Source organism: Rhinoderma darwinii, chromosome 7 (assembly GCF_050947455.1).
Source record: "Rhinoderma darwinii isolate aRhiDar2 chromosome 7, aRhiDar2.hap1, whole genome shotgun sequence".
Lineage (NCBI taxonomy): Eukaryota > Metazoa > Chordata > Amphibia > Anura > Rhinodermatidae > Rhinoderma > Rhinoderma darwinii.
Genome location: NC_134693.1, coordinates 122,278,568 through 122,295,050, shown reverse-complemented (window position 1 = coordinate 122,295,050; position 16,483 = coordinate 122,278,568). Strand labels below are relative to the sequence as shown.

Sequence of the window (16,483 nt, the reverse complement as noted above, 5' to 3'; positions counted from 1 at the left end):
TCATGGGGGGTGGGGGGGAGGTTCTATTAGAAATTGCTCCAACTTTATAACGTTTTAGAACTTTTTTGCGCCTCTCTCAACAGCTTTAAAAAGTGTCTAGAAAAAGGACGTGTCTTAAACGATCCGTAAAGAGCGCCAAATTTAAGGTGGTGTAAGAAAGAATCTGTATGACAAATTGCGCCAATTTATCATAGAGCTTGCACCATTGTGACAAATTTGCCGCAGTTTTCACCTTGACTTCATGACGCCATTAATAAACCGGCCCTACTATCTAGTAATAGCCTTATCTTTAGCCCTAAGGTACGTGGGCCGTTTTGAGTAGTTCGATCGCACTACGTTTTTTAAATCGCTAAACACACAAGCATAAGTATTTACTGGTTTCATTGCTACGTCTTGCACGCATGCTCAAATGACACTACAACAAATCATTGCGGGCGCCTAAACAACGCATGCGCAACAGACACTGGTAGGATCTGTCGGGCTGGAATCTGTATCGTTGGAAGTGGCGTGGTCAGAGCTCTCTAACTCCGCCCCTTCCATCCTGCAGACTCCTCCCTTCAGTTCAGCCATTCTATTCTATCCGCGCCCTTCCCTAAGCCACACCCAAATCAGACTGCTAGGTCATGTGGCCAAGGCCGCGCCCCTCCCTTCCCCCACTTCCGGTGCAGTTCGGGATGTGGCGTTCGTGACGTCATTTGGACCGCGTTGGAAGCGCTGCCGGGGCTGTGCGTGACGTGGCAGAGAGACGAGTATCCGCCGGGCAACAGCAGAGCAGAGCAGCAAAGCGGCCGCCGAGCACCGACCATGGGCCTCACCATCTCCTCGCTCTTCTCCCGGCTATTCGGCAAGAAACAGATGCGAATCTTGATGGGTGAGTGGGCCCGGCCTGCGGTGACATAGCCTCCTGCACGCAAGGGATGGGCAGAGGGGCGAGCGGGCGCTCAGGACAGGGGGTGTCCTGGTGCAGGGCACAGAGGTAGAAGGGAGCTTATTGGTGGTCACTCGGTCATCCAGACTGGCACTAGACCCATGACCAGTGTGGAGTAGCCGGGTGACACTTATGACAGATGATCCTGTTTTACACCTTTCCCTCTGGCAGAGAACTAATTGTTACATTGTGACAGGTCTCCCTTATATCCATTCATTTTCACACAATGTACTGCCATTTTATTTAAACTCTGCTTTGAAAATTGTCACTTGTATGTGGCATCTGAGAGCGGGTACGCTGCCAGGCAAAGTGGGTCTCAAAAGAAGCGGCATTGATCGGACTCGTCTCTGACTGGTGCGGTCAGTATTCTTGGCCCACGCTGGGTCCTACAAGAAATGGTGGTGTTCTGTGTGGACAACCCCTTTAATCGCCATGTTAAATATTTTGCTTTGCCCCACAATCTGATTTTAGTAGAAATAACTTAATGGCAAAGTATAAATCCAGTCTGATGTGTTTTCTGATAGATGGAACAGATTTGTTAGGGGTAATTGGTTAAATTGGGAATCTCCCGTCAGACAGGCCCCTTTAAGTTCGGGCATCTTTTAAATATCAATAATCGAATAGGTGGTGTTGTACCCACTGAGTCTTAATGACTTCTTAGTGTGAGAACCGTAGGGAGCACATATCGCTCAAACACCGGGTCACTCTTGGCTGATTGGTGGTTGAGTGATCACGTGACCGACTTCATGGCTCTTTTTATAGGAGCGCTCCTGTGGCGCTGGGCACGAGATCCACGGAATGTAAGATATGTATGCCACGGCCGTTCACCGTGAATTAGAGAGATCTTCATATACAAAAAAACACCTATATTTAGATAAATACATAGTATGAGCTTCACTAGATCTTCTTGGGCAGAGTTCTGTTTGAGAGGTCCCGTTAAGTGGTCCCTTAAAAATCCAAATAGCTAGTAAAGTCTGCTGGACTGTCTATCCCTGAATTAGCCAACCTGGCATACTGGATCCTGGGAGCAGTAAATTCTGGCATTTGTAGTACCTGGCTCCCTCTATTTATATTGTTATTACTTGTATGGTTTATTGTATCTTTTTACATGTTCATCTAGTGTCACTCTATGCAAATTGGAAGAAGCGATCCCAGCAATTTAAAGGGATTCTCTTCTTTGGTCAGTTTCTTTTTGCTAGCAGGTTCTCCCAATGACAAGTTGATCACAGGGTTTCCTGCTGTTGTGACCCCCAACAGTCAGCTGAAATCTGCAGGGGAACCCAGCAACAAGTGCTCAATTCCCCTGCAGGCACAATGCCGCATTACACAATTCCTAATGGGCCTGTCCATGTCTGAATAATGAATCAGGCTCAGCTGTTGTGCTGGCAAAAAGAGGAAAAAAACTTTAATGGGACTGTTAACAAGTATCTGTAGTTTACACGGAAACCGCGTTCGAATCTGTGCCAAAAAAAAGTCTGAAACCGCCTCTTATTGGTTTCAAGGGGAGGCAGATGAGGTTTTTTTTTTTCATCCAGAACTGCTTTTAGCCGCTCGCGGGGGGAAAAAAAAGCGGCATGTTTCTTGCCACAGTTCCGCATCTGACATCCCATTGAAATCAATGGCAGACAGAGTTTTTTGCTACGTTTTTTGCAGGCAGCACTCAACGGCCGTTGGCGAAAAACGCAGCAAGAAAGTGCAGGCAGGTCAAAAGCTGCGCGGCAGTTTTTTTTCTGCTTGCAAAATCCTCTGTGTGAACAGGGCCTTAGGATCTAGTATCAGCATGTGTCTATAGCCTTATTATATGCCTGCATCCCATTGACAGATACTTGGCAACGTGCTGTTGTATGATTTGGGCACACGAGATACATCTGAGTGGTTGAGAGGAACTTTAGGACTTTCTAATCCCAGACGTCACTATAGGATCTCACGCCACATCACTTACACGCCAGGCAGCAGGTTCCTGCACCCCATTCAGGAGTGTGACACATCAGCCTCTGTGTGCGACTTGTCCTGCCTTTCTTAGGTGTTTCCTGGTTGTGTCTCCGCTCAGGCAGCGTTATGCAATCGTCTCGTCTTCCTGTTCCGGGACTTCTTAGTGATGTGGAAGGAGGACTTGGATAGGAGTTCTCTCTACATTTATTTAACTTATTGTCCTCCCTACATAGTAATAAAGGATTGGGTTCATCGATAATTACAATTTGCTTCCTGGTTTATCAGAAGTTTTATTTTTTTCTTAAAGCCTTCTTCATACACTGCTTCTAAAACCATAGCATTATTAAAATGTAACGAGTTTTTCATTTGGTGTCATTTTGTACATGTTTGTTTTTTCTGGCGTTTAAAGTGTAGCTAAACGTCTGACAAACTTTTGACATGTCATAGTGACATGTCAGAAGTTTGGATTGGTGGGGGTCCGAACACTGAGATCACCCACCAATCGCTAGAACGAAGCAGCTGAAGCGCTCGTGTGAGCGCTCAGCCGCTTCGTGTCTTGTCAGCTTTTTCCGGAAATAAATGTATCGGTGTAAGGACTCAATAGAACGTCTGAGCCCGTACTCCGATACATCGGCTTTCCGGAAAAAGCCGAACAGAAACGAAGCGGTTGAGCGCTCACACGAGCGCTTCAGCTGCTTCGTTCTAGCGATTGGTGAGGGTCTCTGTGCTCGGACCCCCACCAATCCAAACTTCTGACATGTCCCTATGACATGTCAGAAGTTTGTCAGTTTAGCTACACTTTAAGGCCTTATTCACACAGACCTGTCCGTTTTGTGCGCGCAAAGAAACGCTGCTTTTGGCGCGTGCAAAAGATCCGTGTGGCCTCGGCATATGGTGGGTGGGTGGGTGGCTGCGTGAGAGGCATCATTATGACACTCTGGTTTTATGTTTACAAACAGAAAAGCACAAGGTGCTTTTCTGTTTTCATTCATTTATTTTACTATTGTAGCGCGCATCACGTGCGGCACCCGGAAGTGCGTCCGTGTGTCGTGCGGGATTTGCACACACCCATTGACTTCAATGGGTGCGGGCTGCGCGAAACACAGGCAAGTATAGGACATGTCGTGAGTTTCACGCAGCACACATACGCTGCATGAAATTCACTGATAGTCTTAACGGCCCCATTCACTAACATAGGTCCGTGTGACACGCGTGAAAATCACACGCGTAGCACGGACGTATAACACGTTCGTGTGAATAAGGCCTAAGTCCTATAGAGGGGAAAAACGCCTGAAAAAATGCAATACCCAGAGCATGCTGCGTTTGGGGGATCAGCTAGCTTTCTTATGTGTATTGGGGCCCTTGATGCAGCCTCCCCACACCTGTAGGGCAAAGGGGGATGTAGAGGGATCGGGCATGTTGGATGCCATCATGCCCAATCCTTTGTCTGGCAGCATCTTATTCCCTTCTCCACATTGACATAAACGTGGTGGTGGATTATGAAGTCGTTGTTGGATGAACGTTTCTGTGTGTATGGCCGGCCAGACAGTTTCTGAAGATCTGATCAGATTGTGCCCTCTGTGACCACAGCACTCGTTTGTATTTCAAAGATACAACAGAGCAGATCTATGTTGTTCTCCGACATGGTCATTGATAGAAGTAAACATTACATAGGGTAACAAGTGTGGGGTCCCTTTATGTAATATGTTGAAGCTATATTTCCATTAGTCATTAGAATCTAATGACGTCTGAAGATATTGGACTACTGTAAATTACATGTCCCCTTATTGCAGTTGGATGGATGCTGCACCTGCCATGGTGGGATTGTAATTTATATGGATGTAGACCATCTATCATTTTGTTTTTGATCAATGTATTGTATATGGGGTGGTGTAGATAAGCAGCTCTGAATCCTCCCACACTGCTTATCTCTGGAAAAACAATTAAAGGGGTTTTCCAGCCAGTAAAAATTGATGGCCTATCCTCAGGATAGGCCTTCAGTAGCTGATGGGTCAGGGTCCGACTCCCGAAACCACTGCCGAGCAGCTGTTTTGAAGGGGGTACAGAAGGCAATGGGAGTCGAAGACTGCAATACCTGTGAATCGCTGCCGTCAACTATTCAGTGAGCAAGTAGAAATGAAGGGGAAGCAGCGCTGCACCCCCTTCAAAACAGCTGATCAGCGGGGGTCCCGGGAGTCGGACCCCGACCCATCAGATATTGATGGCCTATCCTAAGAATAGGCCATTCATTTTTACTGGCTGGAAAACCCCTTTAAGCAAACCTGTCAGATGTGTTTCCCGATTCACATTAGAGTAGCAGTGAATCCTGCCAATGTCTGATGTTTTGGATCGGCTTTAATATTGCGTCTGTAAGGCCTGGACGCAACTTTGAAGTTGTGAGATTTGCATCTATAGAACTCAATAGGGCACATTAAAGGGAACCTGTGAGCAGTTTTAATGCCTCAAACTGCTGACGGGGAGTTAGAGTTCTTCTCGGTAAAGCCTGTTGCATCACTGAGAATTATGTTGAGTTCCCCAGGCGCCAATTGCCACAAAGACGGTTCTTGATGCGCTTCACTGCGTGCAGCAAGCCCCGCCCCTCAGAGTGATGGCTGTAGCAGTTTCCTGATTGGCTGCTAGAGCTGAGCGGCAATTGCGACCACCGCGCTGGGGGAATCAAATGTTGGTTTCTGGGTCGTGCAACTTGCACGACTGAGACAAAATGTATGTTTACAATGCCACCCTCTATATCGTCCTGGCGAAAACACGAAAATGGCATTCGTGTTTGTTTACCAAGTTCCCTGACACATTGCATGTGTGAACTCAAAAGGGAGGAGTAAAGCCGCTACCATCCACCCCTGGCAGCGGACTTGTCGTCTTGCAAACAAGGGGTTTGGGCATGTTCGCATCCAACGTTTCGCGCCCCCTGACATCTGCCGTCTGTAGTAAAGTCGGGTCACTACTATACGCATTAGATTGTTCATCTAATTTGTATCGTCACCTTTAAAATAGTTTTTCACCCTGAAAGTGTGAATTATGTCGGGTACAATATTGAGTATTTCGGTTGCTGCGCCACATTCTTCAGTTTGTTACTTGTCTTGTCTCTGAGACTGGCATCGCGCATCAGAGGTTTCCTATTCTTGGGATCCTGGATTCACGGAAATTATTTCACAGATCATGACTTGTGTGAAAACAAATTGTGCCCAGTCGTGGTCATCCTGCCGCTCGCTGCACGCTCGCTTAATAACTGGTATTTGAGGAATGTGAAGGACTCTTGTATGAAGACGCCGGCCCGGCTGTGTGCGTGTTTCTACCAGCACAGAATGAACATATCTGTGTGCCTACTGCCTGTACATGGCGTGATAACTATTACTACAGGTGGAGCGGTCCTGTGGACTCCGTCTGATGTAGGCCGACCTGCGTACAATAAACCCTCTGGTGTTGTGTATGTTTCAGCATAGATTTAGCTTGTGATTAAGAAGTGACTGATAATTTACAGTTTTGCCTGCGGCGTTTGTAGGTTGTATTTTCTTTCCTCATCCTACAGACCATGATCATCCAGTAAAAGGATCTATTTTTACTGAATCGGTAAGTGCCGCACTATTTGTTCTATATTGGAGTTTTATAAAGGTCTTACCCTTGGTAGATAAATTCACACAAAAAAAGGTACTTTTCAAGAAAGAAAAGTAGCGTAAGGGATCTCGGTGACAACTGCTGGTCATGCAGGAGGATTGAGATCTGATCTTACCCAATGCCTGAATCGGCTGTTACCATATCATTATAATATTGCGATATTACTGACATTTTGGTATTGCGTCCTTTCCTGCACGCTACGCTTGTCGCAGTAACGGTGACTGGAAAACAACATGGTCGTTAATGGTCAGACATTACCCATTGAAGGGTTTCTCTGCCTTGGACAGTCCCTAGTTAGAAGTGTGCCTTGACATTAAGTTGATCATAGAGTCCCCTTGCTGGGACACCCGGTGATCAGCTGTAATCTAGAGAAACCTGGCTGTTTAATTTCCCTGCAGAGCCACCACAGGGGAAATGAGGCATTACACAGTGCCCATTAGCATCACTGTGACTGTAATACAGGACAGGTCCTCCAGAGCGAGAGACACTTTGTGACCGATCTTCACTTTGGCTAAGAGATGAGATCTGAACTGTGACCCCCCCCCCCCTCCATTCTAAACAAACTGAACAATCCCTTTAATTCTGCCTATTTGCACATATCGAAGATTGCTATGATCCAGTGTTTTTCAGGTAAACCCAGTTTAACACGTTGAGTCTATCCTCCATTATGGCTGATGGCAGGTTTTTTGGTTTTTTAGCTGCACATGTCTAACATGTCCTCTGGCACAGGTCATGGTAAAATGGATTGTTTGTTCTGTTAAATGGGAATGAGAAACCTTATACAATTGACATTTAGCCTGTCATTCTCATTGATTTGTCATGTATTTACTCATCCAACTGAGGGCATCTAATCCACCCTGAGCCTCAGTTATCATTTCATAGTCCATCCTTCTGGTCCTGTCAGTAAGAATAAAAGAGCCCATCGTAGGACTGCACACTACTTCATATAGTCAAATACTCTGCAATCCTATTCTATAAAACCAGCAGATGTTGTTGGATGACATCACATAACGCTAGCATTTACCTTAGTGCTCAATGTTGTATTAAAGGAAACTCCTGCAGGGTAACAGTCTCATCCGTCCACCCAAACCCTTCTAGATCGACATAAATAGCCACATTAACGGAAAGAAAAATTTGTTGTGGAGCTTGTTGCCCGTCTTACCAGAGGATCTCCCTTGGTGGCAGGGCCTTACGATAAGCTGATCACATGTAGTCCAGTTGCTCTAGACCCTCCGTAAGCTGTGGAGAAGTAGTCAGCAAGTGTTGAGTTCTCCTGCAGCGCCACCGCAGGCGAGATGAAGCATTACACAGTTGTCATTGAAATCAATGGGATATCTGTGTACTGAACATACATGTTTTGTCCTCCATGCCGAATGTATTTGTAGTCGCCCTATGAGAAAAGGGTCCTGTACGACCCCCCCCCCCCTCTATTTATTCTGAATTCCCTAATAGGGTGTTCAAAAGTTGTATTTCTAAACATCCAAAACCCTTTCAATAATCTTCGGTAAGCACTAAAGGCCCTTTTACACCGGCCGATAAGCGGCCGGATCGGCGCTCGTTTGCTCCTGTCACACAGAGCTATGGATGGGGACGAGCGGACGTTACTCCGAGCGCTCGTCCCCATACATTGTCGGCCACGCGTCTCCCTGCTTACGTTTGCTCGTTCATCTGATCGTTCCCGTTTACACAGGGCAATTATCGGCAACGATCATTATACGAACGCTCGTCTGCCCGCTAATCGCCCAGTGTAAAACACTCTTGAGCAGACCATTGAGGATCTGTTGGTATACAATCGAGATCAGTATAGGCAGAGGCTGAGTTCAGCAACTTTCCAGATAACTGCCCACATTTATTTAAGGGGTTGTCCGGTTTTATCAAATTTTTAGTTTTTTGAATAATTTAAAAGTTTTACAATTTTTCTAGTATACTTTCTGTATTCACGGTTTTCAAGAGCTTCTTCTTATTTAGGGCCTGTTCACATCAGCGTTGGCTTTCCGTTGAGGGGTTCCGTCGGGAGAACCCCTCAACGGAAAGCCAATGCTGATGTGAACAGGCCCTTAGTAGGAACATTCATTGTTTACTTATATTGGATACAATTCTGCCCATGGTCATGTGATGGACAGAAAGGTGCACGGCTCGTTACTGTACAGGATGTGTATCAGAGCTGTCTTGTAACGACCCCAGCACCTGAGTCCATCCGTGATTTTCAAAAACAGTTTTGCTGCGTTTAGGCGGTGCGGCTAAATCCACATAAACCGCACCTCCACCATAACGTCTGAAAACAAACAAATGGCTTTGGGAGAGGCAGTTCTGTTGCTGCCAGACGTCTTTGTGCTTGTTTACTATGGAAACAAAGGATCGGAGTTGTTAAAATGTAAGTCAGGCCTAACCCATACACCATAGTCACCGCCTGAATCTGCAGGATCTGCGCTCCATCTGTGTTTGGCCAGCTTTTAATCTCCCTTTCAGGTATCGATTGTGTTCTTTGTTCTGTATATAGAAAAACAACGTGGAGTAGTTGGCCACCAACCTATCAGGTCACTGCTCTGATTTTCCAAAGGGCCACTGAAAAAAATCAGAGTTGGAATCTGGTTGCTATGGGCAACCGCTCCACTTTTGCCTTGCAATAGTTTTGATAAATCTCCACCGTTGTCTGTTCATAGTTGTACTGACGCAGGCAACAATTTTTTTCTGTCTTAAAATGGCGAATCTGTTTTATATTCATGAAAATGTAGTCTCTGCCTTTCGTATCTTCAGTCGACTTTCTAGCTTGTACTACATTTATATTAATAAAGTGGCTGCTGTTAATGTGAATAGAACTTGTCCAGCTTGTTCCGTGTACTACTGGGATATGTGAAGCGGTTTCTCCGGTCTTTAGGGCTTCCTCTCGTTTACTTAATGGGTGTACTCTTTATTATCCAGCACCGTGGTGTGTCTGTTAAGTAACTCGCATTTTAACTCTCCGTTAGATGGCCTGAATATTAGCGGTTTACATCCGATAGTTGTGTATATAGCAGGTATATATTAACGGATGTGTTTTCTTCCTTTCAGTTGGCCTTGATGCTGCCGGTAAAACAACAATCCTTTACAAGCTGAAGTTGGGAGAGATTGTCACAACCATCCCCACCATTGGTGAGTACATCTTGAGCTTCAGAGCAGAAATCTCCCAGTGTTCCTTGCTGGCTCAATGTCTAGACCGCTTACCCTAGTGACTTACATTCTGGAACGTGTAGTCTTTACATCAGACAATGCATACTGAAAATACAAACTAACCCAGTGCATTGTAGCAGCTCCGCTAAGCTGTTAGGGGGGTGTGTGTGTGTGTGTGTGTGTGTGTGTGTGTGTGTGCCTGTGTCAACCATCCTGTTGACTGTTTCCAATGACAACCAGCAGATTTTTTTTATTTTTTTTTAAATTCAGCTCTGATCTATAATGCAGAACTGGCAGGGGATGAGTAATACAATATACTTGCAGAGTTGCTCCACTTTTCACATCTATTCTGAAAGGCTTTATGGTGAACATTTAATTGGTCCCAAGTGTATACAGTGGTGTTTCTAGAAATGTTTTGCTCCTGGCTGGTTAGAGAAAGCTGTTCCTGGTGGAAAAAGCAGACCCCTAATTAATCTAAATATCTGACAGAATAGTTTAAGAATACAATTAACCAATATACAAGTAAATCTATAAATATGGTTGATCAATAAGAGGACCGTAGTAATTGCATAAATGTGCAGCTGAAACCAAAGCAAACGCTTTGCATAATAAAGCGGCTCCAATAAGACCCCTGAGTATTTGTACTGAAGTGATGGTCCCTTTCTTCCATCTCCTTCCATATGCTTTTATATATTGAGCAGCCCAAGGCATGATGGGACATTTATCGCATGTGCCTCCGATCGGCAGGGTCTGTGGCATTGTATGGTGATTGTGGTTTCAAGTTACAATGGCCCAGGAGACAACATTGTATGTAGAAAACAAACGGAGGACATTGTAAAGGCTCTTTTACATTATGCAATTATTGGGCAGACTAGTGTTCATAGAACGTTCGTTGACTATAATTGCCCTGTGTAAACGGGGCAGCGATCAGCGGATGATCGAGCAAACGCTCATTCATCTTCTGATCGTAGTTTAAAAAAATAGTTGCCGGCAGCACATCTCCCTGTTTGAGACCTGCTGCCGCCATGATGATGTATGGGGAGAGCAATCGTCCCCATATGTAGCACCTTGTGACAGGAGCCAGCGAGCCCCAATCAATGAGCTCTCTCGTTGATCGGCGCTCGTTGCATCGGCCTAAATGGGCCGGTGTAATAGGGCCTTAAGGCCTTGTTTACGTCACGTATCTGGCCTACGTTTAGGAAAGCTCATGACGTACACACTTGATGTGCTTCAACGTCACAGGCATCTGTACGTCATGGGCTGTATGATAGCCTTTTATGACCTATACGTTAAACTGATATCATTATAGTCTATGGGTGACGTATCCCTCTAACAGATGCTCGATAGTGGCGTCCGTCTCCCACAGACTAGAATTGCATCACTTATAATCCTGTATTCATTTGCTTTAAAGGTTTTAATGTGGAAACTGTAGAATACAAAAACATCTGTTTCACCGTCTGGGATGTTGGCGGCCAGGACAAAATCCGACCTCTTTGGAGGCATTATTTCCAGAATACACAGGTAACGCCATTTGATATAATGTAGTGCGGTGTGAGGCTTTGAGCACACTGGTGTCATGGCTTCTGTTTTTACAGGAAATGTATGAGACTTTGATTTTGTTTAGTAACGCATTCAGGCAGAATTGGTCCATCAAGTTTTTGCTTTTTACTGGATAGTGATCGCAGCATTTATTCCGGCTATTCAACCACAACGGAAGAGAGCCTAATAAATAAAGCTGGCCTGACGTTACAGTTTCACATCGAGCAGCCATCTGATGTCTTTCACTGTCGGGAAGCTGGCCGTTAAAGGGGCAAACACTGCAAGATAAATTACCTTAAGAATTCATTTTCCATGTCAACTTCGCCCCCATCTTATGAGAATAGCGCTGTGAAATGTAAAGCAAGTTCTAACGGACGTAACATACAAAACATTCATTTACCATTCTCTATCTGAAAATTACCAATCGTAGATGGGCACGTTAATGAACTATTTTCTTTTCACGAATGCTTTTTTTCACTACCAATGCACCCGCAGTTACTGGCAGACGCGCTGCTTTGCCCAGTGTGAGAACGTTTTTTTAGGAAATAGAGCTGAGCTACCGTCTGTCCATATAATAATGTGTAGATACTGCCTGGGATCATATGAGCATTGGGGTATACATTATGCACTACAGTTGGTGATACTACCAATTTTAAGTTGCTACAAGATACATAGTGATTTCGGAATAACCCATGCTAATGTATTGTCGGAGTATTTCCTCTGACCTGACACTTCACATTGGGAATTGTACGTTTTTAGCTGCGGCTCTAATTTTCTGTATGGCAATCCACAAAGAACATGTAAACCGGACTAGCGCCAGCATACGCTGCAGCACTGTACACTGTTAAAATAAGTTATGGTGCTCATATTAATACTGCCCATAAGTGGAAGACTCTGTATGACACATGAAATTACATTAGTTATAATTACAGATCAGCCTCCAAAAGGAGGATTAAATGGAAAGCACTTCATGGTTCTATGGCGTAACGTGGTGTATCACATGATCCCTCGTAGCAAGTCAGAGGCTCTGGAAAGGATCACGTGATGCCGTCTGTTTTGGATTGGAGTCGTTTTTGAGCGTGCAGCTGATCCGTTATCCTTCTCTTGGTTACTTCGTACTTTTCCTATTGATCTGTATGATTGTAGTATCATGGCTACTTCTGCAGTGCACAGCAGACTGCCCTAAAAAGCGAACCACTAAGGTCTGGTATATACAAGTCAGAATTTGTTCACGTGCAAGCGTACCCGTCAGATGTTTCGGAGACTGCATAAATGCTGAGTGGTGATCTCGCATATATTCAATGATAACGTTCGATTTATGTTAGGGTTTTCTTTTTTTAATGCCGTTCCGTTGTGCCACAATAGCACTCATGTCCTCTGTCTTTCTCTCAGGGCCTCATTTTTGTTGTAGACAGTAATGACAGAGAGCGAATACAGGAAGCTGCGGAGGAGTTACAGAAAATGGTAAGTAAAATGAAAGCGGAACAGGATTGGAAAGGAAATCCTTTTCTTCCATTACTTTACGGCTCTTTGGAATTCTCAGACGTTAATATTTCTGGGGTTAATTAAATGGTCTATTTATAACCCAGATAAGTTGGGTGGAAGTAAGAAGTGGGTGATGCTTGTCCAGCTTTATTGGTAACATTCAAAATGGTGGCCTATGTTTGTGATTAAGGCCAGGGCTACACACTTTTTGTATTAAGACTTTTTTTTTTTTTTCTATAGCATAATCAAATCCTTAATTTCCAAGTGATTTTCATATTACTCTATGGAGGGAAAAAAGTATTTAATACTTATTAACTCCTTCCCGACCGCCCATCGTCTTTTGATGGCAGGTGGTGCAGGTCCCCAGCCTACGACGTCTTTTGGCGTCGCTGTAAATCAGGCTGATGAGCGCTCATCTTCTAAGCAGGAGCTGTAACTAACAGCTCCTGGTCCTAGAGAAGCCTCCTGAACACAGCTGGGATCGGAAAACATAAAAGTTATGGCTGCCCTAACGCAGAGAGGCAAAAACAAACATTTAGCTGGTCATTAAGGGGTTAAAGGCGCTCATAATTTCCCACATGTAACGATTTAAAAAACAAAACGGAAACGGACACCGTTAGAATTCCCAGATGCTCCTTAGAGCAGAGTCACAAAGGATCAGTCAAGAAAGAAACATCCCTTGTTCAGCGGAGTTTGACTAGCAGTAAAGATCAGAAAACAATATAAGAATAAAAGTGCACCAGTACCCACCTGTTATTAAAGAGGACCAGAAGTCTGTCTTTATAAATATAATTCCCATGCTGGATGATCTTTTCACTTCATTGTGCCATTCGTGTTGTTCCTCCTGGAAATGTGTGAATCAACTGGAAGTTACCGTTCCCCCCCCCCCCCTATCAATAGTGTGTGATAAACACAGCCCGAATGTCCGCGATGCATGTACAGACACACCACTCTGACAAGGAGAATGGAAACACCCAGATGTCAGTTTATTCATATATTTCCAGGAGGAATAACCGAGTAATAGCGCGTTGCAAAGAAGCTCCAGATTTTTTTTTTTCTTGGGGAGAATAGCATGATGTGCTAGAACAGACATGTCGGGAGAGCTGACGGTTCTTAAGCGATATATTGCTGTAGCATATGGCATTGTCAATGACCGGTACAAAATATTCCAGCAACCGCTACAAAATGTGGGTGTCGTTTCAGGCCGGTCCAGATACAGGTAGTCGTGTACCTGTATTTACAATGTAATAGGGATTCTTGTGTCTACGCCGTATAACAGGCGACTAATTTGATTTTAGCTCCAAGAAGATGAACTGAGGGATGCCGTGTTGCTGGTGTTTGCCAACAAACAAGATTTGCCCAACGCTATGGCCATCAGCGAGATGACCGACAAGCTGACGCTTCAGACTCTCCGCAACAGAACTGTGAGTTATATCTCCATCAGCATTTCTCTATGGCATCCTTCATTGGTTCCTAATGGTCCCTTTTCTTGCTCTTTCAGTGGTACGTGCAAGCGACATGCGCCACTCAGGGGACCGGCCTGTATGAAGGACTGGACTGGCTATCAAACGAACTCTCCAAGCGTTAAGAAGGAGCGGCGTTCAGCAGGGGACACTATGATTAGAAGTGGTCTAGGCGCGTAACATCCAAGCTAGTTCTAAAATGGTATAAAGAAATGGAATGGGGGCGGCAAACAAATCTAAAGTTTCCAGATTCTTTGGTTGCCGGTTATTTTAGAGTTTTCACATTGTTTCAGAGCAATGCGGCTACAGCAAGCAGAAAATAATAAATTCTCCCTTATGTGAAAGTGTTTTCTGGTTTTACTTCTCCTTTACATGCCTGGAAATGAATTATCGTGATGCTATAGGTTTGACTGCTTTCCCCCCTCCCCTCCTCCTCCCATTGTAATGCCCACCTCCCTCTAGACAAACACTTACAATGTCATTTCTGAGTCGGCTGCAGCTCTCCTATGTAGTCGGGCTGTTTTAATTATTGCACTTTGCCCAATTCTTGCTTTACTGATGTTTTTGAAGAAGTGCCCCCCCCCCCCATCTTCTACTCCCATGTGTCATTCCTTAGACTATCTGCTGAATTAAAACGTAGCATTCCACATCTATTTATTTTTCATCCATGCCAAAATATTTAGTTTTTTTTTTATTTTTGGTTTGCCCATATTACAACACTATTCAAATCAACACCAATTCTCACTAATTTTAACCATGTGTTGGCCAAGACTAACTTTTGCAATGAGGGTTGGTGGTAAAGGCCTTTGCTGGAGCGACCTTTTGACGAGCGCTTCCAGCAGAGGAGCCCCGGCTTGTTTTATTTCTCAGCAGATTGTCTCCATTTAGGGTATTTTTTTTATGTTTCTTTCAGCTTGACTGTTTTTTGCCCATTGTATCATAGTTCTGCTGATGTTTTATTGTTTATTGGTGAACATATCTTCATGATGCAAGATAATTTTTTTGTTTTGGAATTCCTCAATCTGAACAATTGACGTTTTTCTTCATACCCCACTAAGAATTATTCCTAATAAAATAACAAAAAAGGTTTTTCTTTGTATTGTTTTTTTATAATTTGATTCTGAATGAGTTATTGCTATCAAAAAGTTATCGGTCTGCGATCCCTGTTAAATTATATCATCCAATGCTTAAAGAGGCTCTGTCACCAGATTTTGCAACCCCTATCTGCTATTGCAGCAGATCGGCGCTGCAATGTAGATTACAGTAACTTTTTTATTTTTAAAAAACGAGCATTTTTGGCCAAGTTATGACCATTTTTGTAGTTATGCAAATGAGGCTTGCAAAAGTCCAAGTGGGCGTGTATTAGGTGCGTACATCGGGGCGTTTTTACTACTTTTACTAGCTGGGCGTTCTGAAGAGAAGTATCATCCACTTCTCTTCAGAACGCCCAGCTTCTGCCAGATCACGCTGTGACGTCACTCACAGGTCCTGCATCGTGTCAGACGAGCGAGGACACATCGGCACCAGAGGCTACAGTTGATTCTGCAGCAGCATCAGCGTTTGCAGGTAAGTCGATGTAGCTACTTGCCTGCAAACGCTGATGCTGCTGCAGAATCACACGCCCACTTGGACTTTTACTTTTAAACACACCCACTTGGACTTTTGCAAGCCTCATTTGCATAACTACAAAAATGGTCATAACTTGGCCAAAAATGCTCGTTTTTAAAAATAAAAACGTTACTGTAATCTACATTGCAGCGCCGATCTGCTGCAATAGCAGATAGGGGTTGCAAAATCTGGTGACAGAGCCTCTTTAAAGGGACTGTCTCTTCCGAAAACCCCCCTAAACTACAATAATCAGTATATCGCTTAAACTTGGATTCCGAATCTTTAATTTATCTTTCTACTCCCTTGTATCTCCCACATGTAAGCCTGCAAACAGGCCGTGCGCTGCATGCTGATGCATAGAGGACTCCTGAGCTTGGCGATATAATGGAGAGGACTCATCATGCAGCGCACAGCCCTTTGTGGACTAAAGGGGGTTTTACACTGGGCAATCGATCGCTCATAGAACGCTCGTTGCTGATAATTGCCCTGTGTAAACAGTCTGGCAATTAGCATAAGAACGAGAAAACGCTCGTATATCTGCAGCTTTGTATAGTTTTAAGAAAGTAAAATATTTTCGTTGTCAACAAACATGAATAATCTGAGTAACGAGCGCTCATCCCCATACATAACTCTTTAACAGGAGCAAACTAGCGCCGATCAACGAGCTTTCTTGTTCGGCGCTCGCTGCGCCGTCCAAAATCGGCCGGTGTAATAGGGACTTTATAGTGAAGGAATGCAAGTGAGT

At 44.4% G+C, this 16,483-nt stretch overlaps 1 protein-coding gene across 1 annotated transcript; it reads left to right on the top strand.

Moving 5' to 3' along the window:
• Positions 1 to 555: 555 nt before the first annotated feature.
• Positions 556 to 15,219, top strand: ARF4 (ARF GTPase 4). The gene is made up of 6 exons (XM_075833929.1): positions 556 to 871; positions 9,545 to 9,625; positions 11,055 to 11,164; positions 12,575 to 12,646; positions 13,966 to 14,091; positions 14,169 to 15,219. The coding sequence occupies exons 1-6, from the start codon at positions 805 to 807 to the stop codon at positions 14,253 to 14,255; spliced, it is 543 nt and encodes a 180-aa protein (XP_075690044.1). The 5' UTR covers positions 556 to 804; the 3' UTR covers positions 14,256 to 15,219.
• Positions 15,220 to 16,483: the final 1,264 nt, after the last annotated feature.